The 20,011-nt window shown below is 43.9% G+C and overlaps 2 protein-coding genes across 2 annotated transcripts in view; one reads left to right on the forward strand and one right to left on the reverse strand.

Moving 5' to 3' along the window:
- Window positions 1-1,677: 1,677 nt before the first annotated feature.
- On the reverse strand, window positions 1,678-19,474 carry AMDHD1 (amidohydrolase domain containing 1). The gene is made up of 9 exons (XM_007453348.1): window positions 19,314-19,474; window positions 17,447-17,553; window positions 16,000-16,064; window positions 13,514-13,791; window positions 10,960-11,185; window positions 9,853-9,977; window positions 4,340-4,433; window positions 3,573-3,733; window positions 1,678-2,028 (listed from the first exon to the last, which is right to left on the reverse strand). The coding sequence occupies exons 1-9, from the start codon at window positions 19,448-19,450 to the stop codon at window positions 1,941-1,943; spliced, it is 1,281 nt and encodes a 426-aa protein (XP_007453410.1). The 5' UTR covers window positions 19,451-19,474; the 3' UTR covers window positions 1,678-1,940.
- The window catches only part of CCDC38 (coiled-coil domain containing 38), a 42,215-nt gene continuing 41,652 nt past the window's right edge, over window positions 19,449-20,011 (forward strand). The window contains 1 exon segment of the mRNA XM_007453351.1: window positions 19,449-19,661. Coding sequence (XP_007453413.1) covers window positions 19,449-19,661 — 213 coding nt within the window.

The following is a 20,011-nucleotide window of genomic DNA, read 5'->3' on the forward strand; positions in this document are numbered from 1 at the left end:
TTGTGCAGCCATTCATTAATTCATTCACTGATCGCCTACTATGAACTAGTCACTACAGTAGATCCTGGGGACATGACCAGGCCCCTGCCCTCTACTAACACACAATCTAAAGGGAAAGACAGTTTGATTGCAATGCTATAGAGGCTATCATAGAGGGATGGGAGCTTGGCGTGGGGGGCAGTGACGAGCTCTGACTTCCCACTTAGAGAAGAGAGGGCAAGCACTCCAGGCAGTGGGAACGGTGCTGCAAGGCCTGGAGCAGCAAAAACAAATGGCGATTTTGAGGCACAGTGTGAAGGTCCATGTGGCTAGGGTCTAGACCACAGCCCTTCTCAGACTTGAACGGGCATACAAATACCTGTGGGCTTGTTAAGACCAGATTCTTTTTCAGCAGGTCTGGAGTAGAACTGAAGTTCTGCATTTCTAGCCAGCTCCTATGAGTTGCAAGAGCTTACAGGACACTGGTCTGGGAGGACTAAAGCAGTTCCAGGTGGGTATCTTCTGCTTTCATTCAAAAAAGACATGAACACTACTTGTGTAGAGTGAGTATCTCCTAGAAAGAAAATAGGAAGTGCTCCACCTTTTTATTCCGTAGTTATAAGGATATACTTCTACATGGCCTGGGTTCCAGGACAGACCTAATCTTTAGTTTTGGCCTTTATATGGACCTCCTGCATCCCAAACTCCCACCATCGACTAGGAAACCGGTCATAGGGGAGGCGTCTCCCACAGCAACTCGTGCTTTCCCACACCCGCTCACGGCTTCTTCACCAGGCATGTGAGGGGCAGAGCTCCAGGTACCCCATGCTACTAGCCCGTGATAGCGATGTGCACTGTTACCCTTAACCTTCTGACAAGGGGTATCTTGAGTTGATCTATGTTGAATACAGTAAAGCCTCATTGGTTCAGGCTCTATTAACTTGAAATAGGTGATAATTTGGGTACTTAATGTTTACTTCTCTAGTCATTTCTTCATAAATAGGACAAAGTTTTATCATGCAGTTGTGATTGTAAGAATGATCAAAGCGTTTAAAAACATTTCAAGTAAACACATGGCTTTAGAAACACTCATTTATATAATCATCCACTTTTTCTTTAAGTAATCCACTTTCTTCTGTAATTTGTTCATTTCCTAAAAGGTTCTAATAGACACCACTGACTGGCTTCCAGGGCTGTAAACAACAACAATAATAGTGACAGCAAATATTTATTGAAAGCTATAGATTTTTTTATACATTTGTAATGTGAAGAATCAAAAAGTTTAAAACTGTTTTAAAAATTACATTATTGGATTTGGTCAAAATGCATCCATTACAAGAAGGTCCCTATACTTGTGTACAAAATGACAAGTCCTGAGCTCTGCTGTGAAGCTCTATTGCAAGGGTTGAGAAGAAAACAGAAGAACACCCTCCCTCAGAGGACCCTAATGCATTCGAAGAGCATCTAGAAAGACACACTGTGTGGGGAAAAGAAAAACTATTTGCTTATTACAGATGGCTACATTTTAGCTTAGTTTGTGGCATTTGACTTGGATTTCCCACTCCCCCCCGCAATTTTCAGTAAATATAGTTTAAGAATTGAAACTTGAAAAGTAGAAGCAAAATGGGAATTTTAAGCCATGTCCACCTATTTGCCAATCTGCATTTCCCCACAAAGGCATTTCTGTGATACTCCTTCATATTAATCTGCAGAATATGTATAGAAAATCTTTGTGAAGTAATTTAATCCTTTGAGATTATCATCACAAATGGTTTACTTGCTTATACGTCCAGGTGCACATGTTAAAATAAGTGAATCCCCTGGGTTTTTCAAGTGGATAAACAAAATACAGAAATAGATTTAAGTGACATCATTCTGGTAAACTACTAAGGTATTTTAACTTTTAATATAACTGTATTGACTTAAACAGTAGAACAGTGTGCTCTTTCCTTACAGATCAATCATTTTTTATAGATGACTTTTCCTTTAGCTATAACATAATCAATTAATTCGTGATGGCCTCCAAACTGGTAAATCAAATGCTCCCATCTAGAAAGAAATCAAACATAAACGGATACAAGTCAAAATTATCACTCTGTCAATAAATGCTAATTTCAAAATACATTCTCTAAAAATTTTTTTATACTTAGTAGTTAATATTTGGGCTTTTTAAAAAATGGTAGAGTACTATGATAATTAGTCTATGATAAATCCAATATTGTTTAATGATATTAAGTATTTGATCTTAAAATACTTGATTCACATTAGAACAATGACTCTAGATCAGTGCTTCTCAAACTTTAGCATGTATCTTTTTCACCTAGAAGACTTTTTAAGACAGAGATGCTAGGCCTACTCCTGGAGTTTCTGGTTTGGTAGACTGTCCAAGAGGCCTGAGAAGTTGCATTTCCAACAAATTCTCAGAGGATGCCCTTGCTGCTGGGACTGCACTTTGAGAACCACTGCTCTGGACTAGCAGTTGGCAAACTGTGGTCTGTGGGCCAAATCTGGCCTGCTGCTTGCTTTTTATTGTTCTTGAGCTAAGACAGTCTTGTTTGGGGTTTTCTAAATTATGACTTAAAGTGAACAACAAAGACAATAATATTCTGTGACATAAAAATTATATAAAATTCAAATTTCAATGTCCATAAATAAAGTGTTATTGGAACAGTAAAAAAAAAAAAATTTGCTTCAGTTAAATGATGCATGAGTGGTAACACCAGCATCACTCTCGATAGAGACAATGGCTTATGACCCTTGAGAGTAGAATTATGATGGAGCCACTCTCTTCTGTTGAACATGAGGTCCAAGGCCTGGCAGAGGCTTGCTAGGGTCCAGACACCATAGGATTCACAGCTTTAAGATTTAGAACAGGGGCTTCCCTGGTGGCGCAGTGCTTGAGAGTCCGCCTGCCGATGCAGGAGACGCGGGTTCGTGCCCCGGTTCGGGAAGATCCCACATGCCGCGGAGCGGCTGGGCCCGTGAGCCATGGCCACTGAGCCTGCGCGTCCGGAGCCTGTGCTCCGCAATGGGAGAGGCCACAACAGGGAGAGGCCCGCATAACGCAAAAAAAAAAAAAAAGATTTAGAACAATAAAACTCAGCTTGTTACACTGGAAGCCCAGGTGGCAGCAGGCTGTGAGTGAGTAATACAAAACAAGAGGCAGGAAAACTGAAGCAAGGCTTCTGGGATCCAGCAGGGATGAGAAGTCAGAGAGGTAATGAATCAGAACCAGGATGACAAGCCAGAGCTGGGACCTGCGTGGCCCAACACAAGCAGAAAAGGTCAGAACCCGGGAAGAAAAACAAACACAGGCCAGAGGGCACAAGTCCAAAGTCCAGGTAAACAGAGCAGAAACCTGGAGATCTATGAAAGATATAAGATGAATGAAGAGACCAGAAAAGTTGGTCTACCCTGCAGTTTAGGACCTGGAGGGAGAGTTTTTGCTTAGAAAGGGGTGACACTAAGAAGACTGGGTAGCTGCTGAGCTTATACAGAGCCTGACACTAATAATCAGTGGAAAAGGGATTTAAACCAAGTCTCCATATTACTGTGGGCATACAATAAAATGGCTCAGCTGGGAGAACACTCACCTGGATGAATTGATGATAATGAGATCTCCCTGTTTGCCTACTTCCAAAGATCCATGAGTGTGAGATTTTCCCAGGGCATAAGCGGCATTGATGGTGGCAGCGGCCAAGGCCTCGGGCATGGACATTCTCATGTTCACACAGGCCAGATGCATGACCATCGGCTAAGACGGGAAAAGAAAAGCACTGGAGAAAAGCAACAAAACGGCAGCTGCCACCTAGGACATTTCTCAACACAGCACAACAAATAATGATAGTTAAATGTATAAGTGGAGCTGGCTAAATTAGTATGAGAAAAGTTAAATTTACATTTACACGTAAAGATTCTTACGCTTTGGGAAAGATTCGTTTATTATAGAGATTACTTACCCACCCACCCCCTATATGTATTTAATATTTATTTATTACTTTTCAAGGCCACTTACTGTGTAAGATGAAGCTCACCTCCACATTTACTTACTAAAACTTACTAAACTTCCTTGAGCTTATGCAATTCTGAGAGGGGAAAATAGGTTACAGTAAAACCACAATGCCCAAAGGCTGCATCAAAGCATAGTATCAATAGAACTTTCTCTCTTCTCTCTCAGCCTGGAGGCATTCAAGTGGCACAGAAACATCCAATTACACTGCTGTCGACACTCTTTTCTTGTTTCACAGGAAAATCTTTTCAGATCTTTGAAACATTTTAACAGTTAGTGAAATATTTTTAAATTATTTATATGCTTGGTAGAAGTTTCATAGACTATGAAAGGCACATTAAAAATAATTACCATTGAAAAACAATACGCATTAGGGTTGAAATCGCTGCCCAGAGCGACTATTACCCCTTCATCTAACATTTTCCTGGCTCGAGGTTGCTTCAGTCTAAGGAGAGAGAAAAAAATGATGTCAGTCTCTAAAAGTGGAACTTTTGAAGAACAGATGTTCAGAGTTGAAGCAGACTTAAAGATATCCAACCCCTTCGTGTTCTGGAAGAAGAAACAGAAACTCAAGATTAAGTGATTAGTGGTGGCGTCCAGCAGAACCCCAGGACTCCTGATTTTTATCAGCCTGCTTTTGAAATCACTTGGCTATGGCTTTTTAAATTTGGGATTATCATGACAATCTTTATATATATTCAGAGATTCTTGCAAAGGAAGAAAACTTAAAGTTGTTTTCAAATGTAATAAACTTTTTTTGACTCCCAAATATAAACAATGAGGTTTAAATAATGCTTTTTAAATTAACATTTTACAATTTTTTGTTCATATCTCTCCCTCTCCTTTTTTTGGGAGGGAGGGGGGTCTCAAACATTTTATAGGTCCTTTAAATTTTTGAAGGCCCAAGAAACTAATATGTAACATATTTGTGCTTCTTCCTGGATTGGGTATCTCCCTGACCTCCTTGCAAGCTTTTTTTGTTGTTTTTTGTTGTTTTTGTGGTACGCGGGCCTCTCACTGTTGTGGCCTCTCCCGCTGCGGAGCACAGGCTCTGGACGCACAGGCTCAGCAGCCATGGCTCACAGGCCCAGCCACTCTGCGGCATGTGGGATGTTCCCGGACCGGGGCACAAACCGTGTCCCCTGCATCGGCAGGCGGACTCTCAACCACCGCGCCACCAGGGAAGCCCTTGCAAGCTTTTTAAAGTAACTGCTCTAAGAGGAAGTTCAGAGGCCTATCTGCCTATCACCAGGTTTTACTGGAACAAACAGTTAATTTTCCTGGCAGGTTGGGCTTTCTCAGACAGGTATTCTAAGGGGGCCTGGGCTCATTCTAGGGAGGCATCCTGGAGCTGTTAGAAACTATGCCAGTGTTTGTTCAAGTCTCATAATGTTGGGGAAGCTGGGTGAATAAAATCATTTGTGCCAAGAGCCTGTAGGTTTATAGGCAAGATTGAGGTTTAGTGGAGAGAGGGGCTCAGAGGAGCCTGAATAAAGTTTGGTCAAGGAGAGACCTCCGCTGGAAAGCCTTCCCAGTCACCTTGTTGGCCCTCATTTCCTCTGGCTTCCCCAGCACCCCACACCCCTCCATTTTAGAAACAATAGCTATTGTTTCATGACAATGATAGTGGACTGGTCCTCAGCCATTATGAACCTGTACTGCCCAGGAGCTGTCTTTAAATAAAGCTGCTGAGGGTAACCCTGACCCCTCCTTTGAGACCCTACTCTAGCCTTAAGTTCAATTTGATTGATCGGTTGGTTGTAAAATATTAAGACTATTACACCTGCCCCTCTGCTGGCAAGTCCAGCAGGGGCTAAGGATCACTGAAAGGATTATTTCTTTTTCTTATAATTTGTCCCAGCACCCAGTCCTGTCTCTGGCTAATTAATATTTTTGATTGAATGAATGAATGATACTGTTATATTCTAGGAGTGTACTAAATATGGCAAAGAATAGAATAAATTTATTATTAATAATTAATAATTAATAATAATAATAATTCTGTGCTCAGAGTAGGTTCTATTTATGTTTTATACAAAGTCGACCTAAGTTTGGCATTCAAGGCTCCCCACAAACTGAGCCCACACTTCTTTCAGGGCCTCCTTTCTCATCCTTGCCCTACCCAATACTGCACTTGAACCACTGGGGTTTTCTATTTGTACATTTCTGAGTCTGCCATTCTCCTTGCCTAGAATATCCACCCCTCCCTGAAATGCATTCATATTCCCAGGCCCAGCTCACATCTCAGCCACCCATGCTCACTTTCCCTGGTCACTCAGCCAGAAGTGATTATCCTTTTCATTACCTCTATAGGTATTACTGTCTATTCATTTATCATGTTTCATATGCTTAGACTGCAAATTCCGTGAAGGACCATGTGTGTCTTATTCACCATTGTGTCTCTAGTACCAGTACAGTGCCTGGTATTAATAGCTGATTGATTATGTTTTGTTAAAGGAATTCTTTAATTTTTTATTATTGTGTTTTCATTGCACTTCAGTTTTCTTTTCTCCCCAAAATACAGGGACTTCTTGGCAGCTTCAGTGAAAAGCATATGGTATCTAACACATGGAGATCAATAAAACTTGCCTGGTCATTAATTCAGCCATTCATTCTAAAACCATCCCATTAGTGAAAGCTCTGTGCCAGGTACTAAAGCCTCAGAGTCATCCTTGAGTCATTTCTCACAGTCCACATCCAACCCATCAGAAAATCTTGTTGGCTTCCCCTTAAAACTATATCCAGAATCCAACTCATTTTTATATCCCTCTGCTACCACCTTGGATCCAAGTCACCATCATTGCTTGCTAGGATATTTGTTAAGACCATCCTAACTGGCTTTCCTGCTTCTACCCTCAAGCCCCTTAAAATATATTCTCTTCCTAGCAGCCAGAGGGGTTTTTTAGAAAAATAAGTTAGATCATGTCACCGTGCTTTTAACCACTCTCAGTGTCTTCCCGTGGGCTTGCTATCTGCACCATGAACTCAGCCCTTCAAGAACTGCCCCTCTTTCTAGCCTCGTCTCCTATCTCTCACTGCCTGGCTTGTGCCTCTCTGGCCTCACTCTTGCTGTTCCTCAAATACTCTCAGGGCATTTCTACCACTGAACTCACCATCCATCCACTCAGAACACTCTTCTAGTTATCCCGGCCCCTTCCCCCAGATAGGGCTTGCTCCCTCACTTCCTGGAGGTCTCTGCCCAAATGTCCCCTCCTCCAAAAGCCTTCCCTGACCACCCTAAAAACACAGCACCCTCCCCTCAAACACTCTCTATCCTCTCGTCTCACCTGGATTGTTTTCACAGCACCAAGCATCACCTGACATTTTCTGTGTTCGTTGGTCGGTTTGCACGTTGTCTGTCTCTCCCCATTAGAATGTAAGCTCCTTGAGGACAAGACTCTGTTTTACTTGTGGCTGGATCCACAGTGCCTAGAACAGTGCCTGACAAGTAGTGGGCCCCCAACACGCGTGTTGAATACAGAAATTAATCAAGGATTGGGGGTACAGAGGTGACACTTGCCCTTGAAGCATTCCCAGTCTACGACAGGCAGTTTCCAGGACCACTTAAAATAGTGTTTCTCTGCTAGGACAATGCGTGAGAGAGGTGGGTGAAGCAGAGATACAGAGTGAGGAAAGGGTAGACGTTAAAATTTCCCTGCCGGTCACTCTGACGGCCTCCCCTCCCTTTCCCGAACTAATTAAGGAGGAAAAATATATGTATGTACAAGGCAGTAAAATTATAAAGGGGGCTCCAGATAAACTAAGGTGAATGTGTCCTGAATAAATTTAAATATTATACACAAAGATGCATAAAATAATGATTAAAAGAAGCCCTTGAGTGGCATAAGGCAATGGTTATTCTGGAAATGAGAGTCAAGAGAGTTCAGGGCACAGCGGGGAAACCTGCAGGTTCCTCCTGATGGAGAGATCAGAGAAATACAGAAACAGAGAAGCCAGAGAAGAGCGTGGCTTTCTCTTTGGTTGCCCCGTCATCCAAACAGGATGTTAAACCCATCTTGTGGTGATGGCACGTGGCAGCTGCCACTGGCATAGGGACAAAGTGCAGACTTTTAATGCTGAACTGCCCTCCAGCACCGCAGGTCTCAGATTTTTGCTCTGTCTTAAGAGATTCAAGGTGAGTTAAAGGAATCCTTTTCTTTTGTAAAAATTTATTCCTTGGGTGGTGGAAAATTAACCAGATTAAGTCTTGATTGATGACTCTGATGACTATTGAGATTTGCAAGAAAAGCAGCTGATCATACTGAGAATAGTTATTGATGGATATTTCCTGACTGTAACCTACATTATGTCTACTCTTTAAGAGAATAGTAGGGCTTCCCTGGTGGCGCAGCGGTTGAGAGTCTGCCTGCTGATGCAGGGGACACGGGTTTGTGCCCCGGTCTGGGAAGATCCCACATGCTGTGGAGCGGCTGGGCCCGTGAGCCATGGCCGCTGAGCCTGCGCGTCCGGAGCCTGTGCTCCGCAATGGGAGAGGCCACAACAGTGAGAGGCCTGTGTACCGCAAAAACAAAACAAAACAAAAAAAAAGAGAATAGTAATAAGAAAAATGTATAGTATTTTATATATGTGTATAAAATCATAATAAATTTGAAAAAAGCACTGCAATATTCCTTTCTTCTCCCTTATAAAATTTACTTGAACCTGTTTTTCCAATCCCTCAGGCAGAGTTTCTCAATCGCAGCACAATTAATATCTTGGACTGGATGATTCTTTGTTGTAGAAGGTTTTCCCGTGCACTGTAGGATGTTTAGCAACATCTCTGGCCTCTACCCACTAGATGCCAGTGACACCCCCTAGTTGTGACAACCAAAAATGTCTCCAGATACTATCAAATATCCCCTGAGGAGCAAAATCACTCCAAGTTTGAGAACCACTGTCCTAAGGCCATAACTGCGGAATCACACCCCTCCCCACAAAAAACCATGTATCACAACCGCAGAGAAAGCACCCAGTCCTAAGAGGAAATCAACTGCCTCTTGAATGCTGGACCTTCTGACCACAACTTCGGTGGCTGTCATGGAAGCGGTTCAATGAGTCAGGAGACCTCAGGTCTCATATTTGAACTGGAGCAATGGCCGTGATAAAAGATGGACTACATGGACTCAATCCACTGAGGGCACACAGCCAAATCCCCGGGGAGATGCCACAAAATATACTTAGACATCTCCTCTTTCCTCCCACTCCCAGGATTTATGAGGATTATGGTCCCCACTTGTATCCTCTTAGAAAGCAGCTCATTCAGATTCAGAATACTGTGAAATATCCCTAATATCTTATGCATGTTTTTTAAAGTATAAAGCCTATATCACTGTTTTCTAATTATAAAAGTAATGCATATTGATTTTTAATTGGAAAATTCCAAAAATGAGGAAGAAAGAAAAAGAAAGCGCCACTCTCCCCAGTAATCCCACCACTCAAACACAATTTGGGTCTAAGCTCCTTCCCTGGGGTAATTCATTACAAATATCATACCAGTATTAGCATCTTCCATGAGCTAAGTTTTCCCGATCTGCATTTTTTTTTTTTTTTTTTTTTGCGGTACGCGGGCCTCTCACTGTTGTGGCCTCTCCCGTTGCGGAGCACAGGCTCCGGACGTGCAGGCTCAGCAGCCATGGCTCACGGGCCTAGCTGCTCCACGGCATGTGGGATCTTCCCGGACCGGGGCATGAACCCGTGTCCCCTAGCATCGGCAGGCGGACTCGCAACCACTGCGCCACCCGGGAAGCCCCTGATCTGCATTTTTAAGGGATTTGTAAGGGTGATGAATATTTGGCCATCTTGGAAGTCTGTGTCTCCACAGCTTATACTTGCAGCTCTCATGTTGGGGGGAGAAACAACCTCACCTCAGCATGTAGGCCGTGGTGGGCAGGAGGACAGCAGAGCACCTGGCTGCTGCCATGGCAGCAATGCCTTCATCACTCACTTCTTCCAGGTGACTGATTGCCTGGGCTCCCAGTTCCACCCCGAGCTAAACAGAATGGGCAGAGAGACAGACAGAAGTTTCACCAACAGCAACAACAAATCAATAATGTGCCAGCAAATGGTTTTTCCTGCAAAAATAAACAGCACTCTATTATTAAGATTTCTTGCCAACTACCTCTCACGAGCACAAGCTCGGTGATCTGAAGTCGGCAGTGTGGTGAAGTGGATCCAGAGATATTTAGGAGGAGAATTGGGAGGACTTGCTGGTTGGCTGAAATGCAGTAGGTGGGGGGAGGGAGGAGTCAAAATGATATCCGGGGTCTCGACTTAGGCAACAGATGGATAATGACATCATTCACTGGAGCAGGAAACACGGGGCAAGATATGGACGTGATATTAAGAGATCATATTGAACGCGTGGTGGTCGAGACACACGTAGACTGGCTACATCTGTATTTATGCCCCAAGGGCAGTTGTTTATGTAGCTCTAGGGCTTAGAGGAAAGAGCTAGACCCCCAACTGCAGGGATTTTGTGTATCTTACTGCTGAATTCTCAGTGCCTAGAACAATGCCCGGCACACAGCAGATACTCAAATATTTGTAGAAAGCATGGATAAATTAATCTGGAAAAGACACATAGATTTGAAAATCATCCTGTGGCTATTAATGGTATGCTCCACTAAAAGTCCTCTGGATGCTGCCACAGAAAGACCCTAGAAGCTACATGTGAAATTACCAGACTGAGCTAGGGTGGCTTTGTGTGCCAATCAAAATAGGCTGTGAATTTAGTAAATGAGATCACAAAGGTACTTCTTTTTTCTACTAGTATCACCAGCAGGAAATAATCAAAGTAAATGATCAGCAAAAAAGTCTGAGATTCCAAGGCTCAACCACACCAACCTGCACATATTTCAAACAAATTTCCCCATTCTCTATCTTTTCAGATGGTTACTCCTTCCTTTGAACAAACTCATTAAGTTTTCCACAGCACGAGTGTTGACAAAGGAAAAGCAAAAGGTCACCCATACCTCAGCAGCCTTCATTGGGTGGAGTTCATCCCCATGGAAGTTAATCTGTAACCCTATATCTTTCCCGCTTTGAAGAATCCTTCTGGTGGAATCGAGATCAAAGACGCCCTTCTCACAGAACACATCTATATTGTCAACGTGTACTTCCCCATTTCTGCCAAGTTCCTTCAGCTTTGGGAGGTGGTTATTGATGATGTCATCAGCGGCTTCAGTAGCAGTTTTTCCTCTGAGGGAAGAAGAAAGTGAGATTACCGTGGGCACTTTTTTTTTTTTTTTTAAATTGGAGAAAGGGTTTTTTTGGCACTTGGGGAACCTGAGAAATTGTAGGTAAATGACCCCAAGCCTCAGAAAGGTAAAGAGAAGATCAAAGCTATAACTCAGGACTCTTAGCAATCGGGATGAGGCTACATAGCAGAGGTATTGATAAGACTTCTGCATACACTGACCCTATAGGCAGAGACTCAGATGGTTCATCCATTCTGGCACATCTGGGTTGCCTTTGGGAACACCTGGCTGAAAAACTGAATCTTCTTGTCAAGGACACGTAGAGGACATGCTGGATGCTTCCCTGACAACCCAACCGTGAGCCCCTTACCTGGGCCAAGCTATTACCCTGACTTTTTCTTCCTCCACACTGTTTCTAGAAGCATCTGCCTAAGGCTTTCTGCCTCATCAGACATAGGGGAAGAAGATAGTAGGAGGCCCTGAAATTCTAAGATTCTGGGGTAGTTATATATGAGAAAGGTCTGGGCTTTTGAAGTCAGACACAGAGCTGCGCCACTTGCTAGCCATATAACTTTGGACTCATGATGTAGACGTCATTTGGCATCCTCTGGGCCTCAGGCTTTATCTTCGGGGATCAAGATCAGACGTCAGAGGCTCACTGGCAGATGGAGAAATTTTCTGTAAAACTTTAGCCTTGTGTTTGGCACACAGAAGGCTCTTAGCAAAAACCATCTGGGTGGGTAGACAGAGGTGGGCTCTGAGGAGACACGTACTTATATATGCTGTTTCTAATTCTCGAGACAACCATATAGGATAAGCGTGTTATTTAGCTGGTTTACAGATAAGCAATTCATGTTCAGAAAAGTTAAGTGATCAAAACTTAACTCAAAATCACCCAGCTGGAAGTAGCTAAGCTAGACTCGAACCCAGGTCTGGTGTCCCTCCAAAGCCTGAGACTTTTCTGCCATGTCACATTGTCTTTCCTACTGAAAAAAAAAAAAAAACAGACTATAATAGACAGGATATCCCAAAAGTCTTAGTGCAGTTTCAAGCCATAATAATTTCAGAAGTATAAATGCTAAAAACATACAACAAACATCATTTGAAATATTAAGTATTTATATTTCCTTTCTACTTAGTTCTGTAAATTTTTCATAATAATTTCAACGTTAATTTTTTTAGCTCCTTTGATTAAAGATGGTAAATGAAATATTAACATTAAAATTTTGTCAGAGTTCACAGAACTAAATAAATGTAAAATTTTTTTAATGATTAACCTTAAAAGATTTAATTAACTTATTAATATGACTTAATTAAATGGGCTATTTATGTGATTAAACCATTTTTGTAAGCCTGCAGCATTTATGATCTAAGTTAGTTATCACAACTTAAAACTGCACTAAGACTTTGGAGACGCCTGTGAATTTTCAAGTCCTGGATTTCTTTTGGATCGTTTGGTTCTGGGACTGCGGGCCTTCTGATCTAGTAATTCCGGGATGGATGAGATGCAGAAGCAGAAGGGGAGAGATTCTCTACAGCAAATCCATACAGGAGGTACTTTCTAGATAAAGAGGAAAGCTGAAAAAAACATTTACAGCATTAAAACAAAAATGTTTGCTGCTAAACAAGCAAACAGATGAACAAAAATAAAAACCTCCCTACGTCATCTTGACGTCAAGATTTGATCTACCTCCCACGGGGTGTTACTCAATTCCTGAAGTGTCTTTGGGCTCACTGCCATGGGAAACTATTTAAATTAAAATCTGTCATTTTGGGGCTTCCCTGGTGGCGCAGTGGTTGAGAGTCCGCCTGCCGATGCAGGGGACACGGGTTCATGCCCCGGTCTGGGAGGCTCCCCCATGCCGCGGAGCGGCTGGGCCCGTGGGCCACGGCCGCTGAGCCTGCGCGTCCGGAGCCTGTGCTCCGCAGCGGGAGAGGCCACGGCAGTGAGAGGCCCGCGTACCGCAAAAAAAAAAAAAAAAAAAAAAAAAAAAAAAAAAAAAAAAAAAAAATCTGTCATTTTAAAGGGCCTATCAGGGGAATTTCCTTTTGTTAACCAAGAGTTTTGAACATCTCCTCTTCCTTCACTATTAAGGGAGTTGCAAACGAATGGGTCTGGTGGGACCCGCCTTCCTAAACCCATGTGTGTGAGATGCCTGAAGGTTGGAATCAGAACACCTTTCCAAAGGCTCTACTGGTCCCTCTGCAAGAGCTAATGTGCTGGTGCACCTTCACTCCCTGGAGAACGCAGCCCCACTTAGGCACCACATGAGCCCTTCTGCGTTCTCAGTACCCTGAGTTAAACCCTGGTCCCTTCGGCTGAGGTTACTTTGGCACCGAGTGAGCCCCGCAGTAAGTGGGTGAGAGGCTGATGTCCAGCTCCCGCCGGGCGCGCTCAATCACGCGTAGCATCTTGAGCTCCGTCTCCAGGCTGAGGCCGTATCCGCTCTTGCACTCCACCAGCGTTGTCCCCGCCCTCATCATGCACCCAAGCCGCTGCTGGAAGGAACTGAACAGCTCCTCCTCCGAGGCCTGGCGCGTGCGCTCCACCGTGAAGTTGATCCCTCCTCCAGCCTGGTGGATATCCATGTATGTGGCTCCTGCCAACTGAACACACGGTTCACCCTTAGGTCTACAAAATGCAGGGAGGTTGCAGGCAGCTCTACAGAACCTACGTACAGGGGTGATATTCGACATGACTGACAATCGATATGGCACAGGCACCAACCGATCAGGAAGGATGGTGGGGCACACAGTTCTGGAAGTCCCTACTCTACCAGGGTGGTGGGGAGTTGCAGGGGTCAGATCTGTTTCAGGAAGGGACTGGGGTGGCAGAAATGGAAGACGTGGGGAGGACTTGGGGCCTCAGGCTAGCGACAGTTTACCAACAGGTACAAAAGTATTTCCGTATTTTAACAACCCAGTCAGTCTCGGTGTGTACCAGCTAGTCTCGGTACCTATAAGAAAGCAAAGCTTAGGCGATTAGGGACCTCACTGTGGTTATTCAAGTCCTCACTAAGAGACCCAGAGCATTTCCACCCCTCAGTATTTGGCCACCTAGAGTTTCAGGCCTGACCTCTGTCACTCAAGCAAATAAAGAGGCTCCTTCTGGGATCCCACTGGACCCCTGTTACTCTGGGCAGCAGGGACTGTGCTGCAAACAAAGAGTGCCCGCCTGCGGGGCTCCCTTAGTCACACCCTTCCCTTCTGTTCTTAATTCTGTCATGTTCAAGTTATTGCAAACTCGAGCTTTTAAGGAAAGTTTCAATGGTTTTATAATAAATGATCTTCATTCATTTCATGTTAAAAAAACAAAACAAAACACCTGATGGGTTCGGCCCTTTTTGCATCACTTTCTGCATCATCGAATGAGAGAATTGGACCGTAAATCTCTAAGGTTGATTTCTGGCTCTGAAATTCAATGATTTAAGAAAGTCTTAAAAAAGTTCTAGATTGTTGAGAAAGGTAGACAATTTTTGAAGAAATTTTTTCTTTTTCTGAAATAATCCAATTTAGCTGTTAGGCTGCACAGGTTTTTTTTTTTTTTTTTTTTTTTTTGTGGTACGCGGGCCTCTCACCGTTGTGGCCTCTCCCGTTGCGGAGCACAGGCTCTGGACGCACAGGCCCAGCAGCCACAGCTCACGGGCCCGGCCGCTCCACAGCATGTGGGATCTTCCCGGACCGGGGCATGAACCCGCGTCCCCTGCATCGGCAGGCGGACTCTCAACCACTGCGCCACTAGGGAAGCCCAGCTGCACAGGTTTTTAAAAAACAGTGTGAAGAAAAAACACGGAGGCATCAACCTGAAAAGGCTACGTACTGTAGGATTCCAAGTCTATGACATTCCGGAAAAGCCAAAACTATGGAGACAGTAGAAAGATCAGTGGTTGCCAGGGACTGGGGGGAGACAGGGATGAATAGGCAGAGCAGAGATTTTTGGGGCAGTAAAATTACTCTGTATGATACTACAATGGTGGGGGGCATGTCATTATACATTTGCCCAAACCTAAAGGATGCACAACACCAAAAGTATAAAAGTAATAAAAGCTATGAACTCTGGGTGATAATGATGTGTCAATGTAGGTTCATCCATGGTAACAAATGTACCACTCTGGTCAGGGATGTTGAAAATGGAAAAGGCTGTGCTTTGGGCAGGGGGCAGGGAGCAGTGGTATATGGGAAATCTCTGTACCTTTCATTCAATTGTTCCGTGAACCTAAAACTGCTCTAAAAAATAAAGTCTACTAAAAACAAGGAAATAAACAATGTGAAAATGGCTCAAACCAGAGATTTGAGGGTTGACTGCAGCTAATTAATGACTGACAAAGACTACAATTTATGTTTCTTAATAAGTCTCATTTTTCTGGAAAAAAAGTGGGAACAATATAAGACATTTTATTTTTGTGATTAATATTATGTTTTTCCAAGTTTAACCCCAATGAATGGTGATTTTCAAACTGTTTCCTGGAGTCCCTTCAAAGGCTACCAAGGGATGGAACGAGGAAAAGAAAAGAGAGGAGAAATTAGTGAGCAAAGCAGGTCAGCTCTATTTTAAAAGGAGGATTCGGCAGCTAAAACATCTTGAAAACTATTATACTTGAAATGACTGATAGCCCTGGGCACAGTATAAAGATTTGGTACCAAGTTATAAATTGGTTAATTTTGTTGTAATTTATTTCCATAGTCCAAGCCAGTAAAAATATCCGTTAAAAAGACATGTAGACATTTTCTGTAAAGCCTAACAGCCTACGGACTCTAGAAAACCACGTCTATATTTGTGCTTTATTTTGATTTGCCATTGTTTATTGCAGTTACCTTCATCGCAAACTCATGAACTCTTTCACCAGCCCATACTGGATGTGTGTGTGCATCCACTAAACCTGTAATCAATAAATCAAATCACGTTTAAAGTGAAGAAACAGAAAGCACTTAGACAGCAGGCAGACTCTACTATACAGTTCTTAGGAAAGCATGATGGTGGTCAGCCATCTTGGAGGAGGGTGGAGAGGGAGAATTTGTCTGCATGGCTCCAAGAAGACTCCCTGCATGGCTGGTCTAGAAGGCTCTAATGGAGGAGGGTGACTCAACATGATGAAAATATCCCCTAAAGAAATACAGCTCCTTTTGCCCAATAAATCCATGCTCCCCAAGCAACCTTTTAAAACAGGATGTCAAATCTATTAGCTGAGCAAAACCAAGGACTATAGGACCAAGGAAGAATCTGGGTGTGAAAAAGAATAATACTATCCCTACCCTCAACTTTGAGCAGGAAAAGCATAAAATGAGAAAGATGAATCTTTCTTTAAGAAAGAAAAATATTTTAATTAAAGAGAAACTATAAAACGGTCACTTGAAACTTTTGTTTATCCCAGTACAATTTGGTAAAGTCTGTCCTTCCAGAACATTCAAAGTGCCTTATGGATTAAACGGCTCATTAGTGGTTCCGATCGAAGTAAAATCAAAAGTCCCTACCATATATTCTCTACCCTATTCTGCTCTTTCTCATGAGGTTTCACCCTTTCTCCCCTGACCCCCAAGGGCCAGATAGTAGAAGCTGTCAGATGCGCACAGCACACAAGTATAAATCCTAGCCTCTGTGTTTGCGCAGAACTCAAAATTTGTGAAATTTGTTTCAGAGGATTACATAAAGCCATAAAACATAGAAAACGTAGGAGATAATGGTTAATACACTGATTCTGTTACCCATCACTGAAGATACAAATGAACTTCAGTGAAATCTCTAGGGTTTCTTGGTTTATGTTTTGTCGCCTGGAGATGGGTCCTTTGTTTCATACTCTATACAAATTTAGAGTATATTCTGGAATTACAGAGAGCGATTTGCTGTCTTTGCCTCCCCTATGCCATGGATTAATAAAATTCTTCCAACAGCTTTTGAACCCAAGCCCAGCACAGCTGGTTCTCTTCAACATATGAGTGGGAAGAAGTGGAGTGAATGAATGGGTGTGACTCCCAGCTTGCCCTTCACCTGTTTAGAGATCTTGGGTAAGATATTTCACCCCTAAACATCAGTGTTCTAATCTGCAACGTGTAGATAATGATACATACCTTCCAGGGCAGTTAGGTTTCATTCAACATGAAAGTGCGTTTGTAAAGCAGCTAGACATTTACTGGTAGAAATTCAATACATGGTAGCTATTATATTTTCATATTATTGTGAAACCTTGTTTAAAACAAGCTACTACTCTTCCTCTTTACACTACTAAAACTGCTTTCAGGGCTTTACTGAAAAAGAGGTTAATACCTGGCAAGATGCATTTCCCGGAACAGTCAATTCTTTCTTGAAATGTTTCTTCTGAAAACTGTTTTTGGATAGCATCAGCAGGACCGATGGCTTTTATGAACCCATCTCTGAACAAAAATCAAGAAATTATTACGAACTTTGGGGGAAACATTGTGAAAATTTTGACCAATGATCACGTTATCGATGCCTTTTGGTGTCAGTCAATATTTATTGTATTTCCTTCTTGAGTGTGTGTCTTTGGAAATTGACTCTAGCCACATGCAAGGCAAAAAGTCAAATCAGGTGTAGCAGAGATTGCTAATTGTTCCCCAAGATCAACGTTCCCTTTTCCCACAGTGCTAGATTCCTAAATTTTAGCTGGACGCATGACCACCCAGAATAAAGACTACCTTTCCGTGTCTCCCATCAGCCAGGTGTGGCCATGTGACTACGTTCTAGCCAATAGGATCGTTTTCTCTGCCTACTTCCTACTGGCTGGAATGTAGACACCATAATGAGAGATGGCACAGCAATCCTGGATGTTGGAGTGCCTGTGAGCAAGAGGGCAGTGCTCAGCTGAGCAAGACAGTAGGGGTCGGGTCTGTATCCTCAGAACTCCGCGGAGTACGACCATCAACTAGCCCTAGGTTCCTACATCCATGCAATTCTGTTAACTCATTTTAACAAGTTTTTGACAGTAACACTGGGAATGTTTTTCATTGTTAATTAAAAACAAACACATACAGAGTCCCTAAAAGCTGGGCTCTTACACAACCGTAAGCAGACTCAGATAAGGGATGAGACTTGTGTAATCGCAGTGACATAGGCTCTCCAATTCAGATGGGCACCCAACCCCCATTACCACTCCAAGTCCACCCTTCCAAACTTTGGCTGTTCTTTTATTCTCAGAAGTGTAAATGAAAATAACTGAAAATGTCCTCTCTTTCTGGTGGCTGAATCTTAATTATCTATCACCCCAAACCATCGCCATCTGAACGTTTTCTGTGGTTCTCAAGCTTTGGGGTGCAGACGAAGGGGGTGGGAGACGTGCTTTGTAAAAATTCCGATCTCAGAACTCCACCCATAGAGATCCTGATTCAAAAGACCTGGGGATAGGTGGGGACTGGGTGGAGGGGATTGGATGAAGGTAGTCAAAATGTACAAACTTCCAATTATAAGATAAATAAGTACTAGGGATGTAATGTACAGCATGATAAATATAATGAACACTGCTGTATGTTACTTATGAAAGTTGTTCAAAGAATAAGTCCTAGGAGTTCTGGTCACAAGGAAAAAAATTTTTTCTACTTCTTTGAATTTGTATCTACATGAGAGGATGGATGTTCACTATACTTACTGGTAATCATTTCATGATGTATGTAAGTCAAATCATTGTGCTGTTCACCTTAAATCTATACAGTGCTGTATGCCAATTATATCTCAATAAAACTTGAAAAAAAGAAAAAAGATCTGGGGATGGGGGGGGCGGCATAAGAAGTCTGTCTTTAAAAAAAAAAAATCTCAGGCCGTCTGAGTCAGGTGGTCCCCCGTCCGCACTTCAAGAAGCATTGGAGAGAACCCCTATGCCTTCAGATTGCTGCAATTATATTTTATCAGCAGAAGCGGGATCTTGACGCTCCCCAGTGGGATGTGCAGCTTGAGAGAGGTTTCTTCAACTGAATGACAACCGGAGGCGGCCAGATACATTAGCAACAGGCGCCTAAAAGAAAGGCGTGCCAATGACTGCCTGGGTGCGAAAAGGCTGTTACCGCGTTCCCCTCCACAGCGCACAAGTTACAGAAAGAGCACCAAGCTGGGCCTTGGCTGACCGGTGCCCCCCAGCACACGACCCGGGGTGCCCGCAGCTCCAGAACGCGCGGCCACTTACGTGCCCACCACCAGGCTGGCGCCCTCCAGCACCGCCAGGCTGCGCAGCGCGTCCCGCGCCAGGAAGCGCTCGCCGCGGGCGCACACCAGCACCACTTGCCGCGCGTTCTCCAGCAGGAGGCGGTGGCCGTCCGCCATGTCGCCGCGCACCGTAGGTCTAGCAGAGGCTGTGCGTGTCCCGCCGCTGGCGGCCAGCGGTAGAGGGGACAGGTCCTCAGGCGGCGCCGCCTGGGGCCAGCAAGGAGGGGCGGGGGGGGGCGGGGCGGGGGCGGGGGCGGGCGCTCTTAGCAGCTGCCAGTCCAGACCGCTGGGGATGCGCGCCTCCCCCCACTACGAACCGGCAATAAGAGTACCAGCAACAAGAATGATGATTAGTAATAAACGTTATGGAATCTTCTCTTTCCTGTTCGCTTTGTCATGCTCTGGGTAAATGTGGTAGAGAGTCCTGTCCCTACTTTACAGGTAAGGAAACTGCGGCTCTTTGGAGGGAGAGAGAAAGGCTGGCTGCAACGATCACGTGACCTGGCGGAAGGGAGTCACCGAGGGCTAGGGGGCCCGGAGGGGGGCAGAATGGGGGAGGAGGGGGACCTGGGTAGGGGCAGGGGCCGGAACCTGAGACAGAGCCCCGGGAGGGAACAGAGTGAGGAGAAACCTCTGCCCAGAAACTCGCGGCAGCCTGGGACTCGGGGGGCCGCCCGC

The sequence above is a fragment of the Lipotes vexillifer genome, unplaced genomic scaffold (genome assembly GCF_000442215.2).
Source record: "Lipotes vexillifer unplaced genomic scaffold, Lipotes_vexillifer_v1.1 scaffold1775, whole genome shotgun sequence".
Taxonomy (NCBI): domain Eukaryota; kingdom Metazoa; phylum Chordata; class Mammalia; order Artiodactyla; family Lipotidae; genus Lipotes; species Lipotes vexillifer.

Bases quoted from the DNA above. Each gene is read 5' to 3' on its own strand.
- AMDHD1 (XM_007453348.1), bottom strand. From the start codon at position 19,450: ATGGCGGACGGCCACCGCCTCCTGCTGGAGAACGCGCGGCAAGTGGTG. The intron at 16,065-17,446 runs GTATTAACCTCT...TATTGATTACAG, and splicing joins CGGGAAATGCATCTTGCCAG to GTTTAGTGGATGCACACACA. The intron at 13,792-15,999 runs GTAACTGCAATA...CCGTGTGTTCAG, and splicing joins TTCATGAGTTTGCGATGAAG to TTGGCAGGAGCCACATACAT.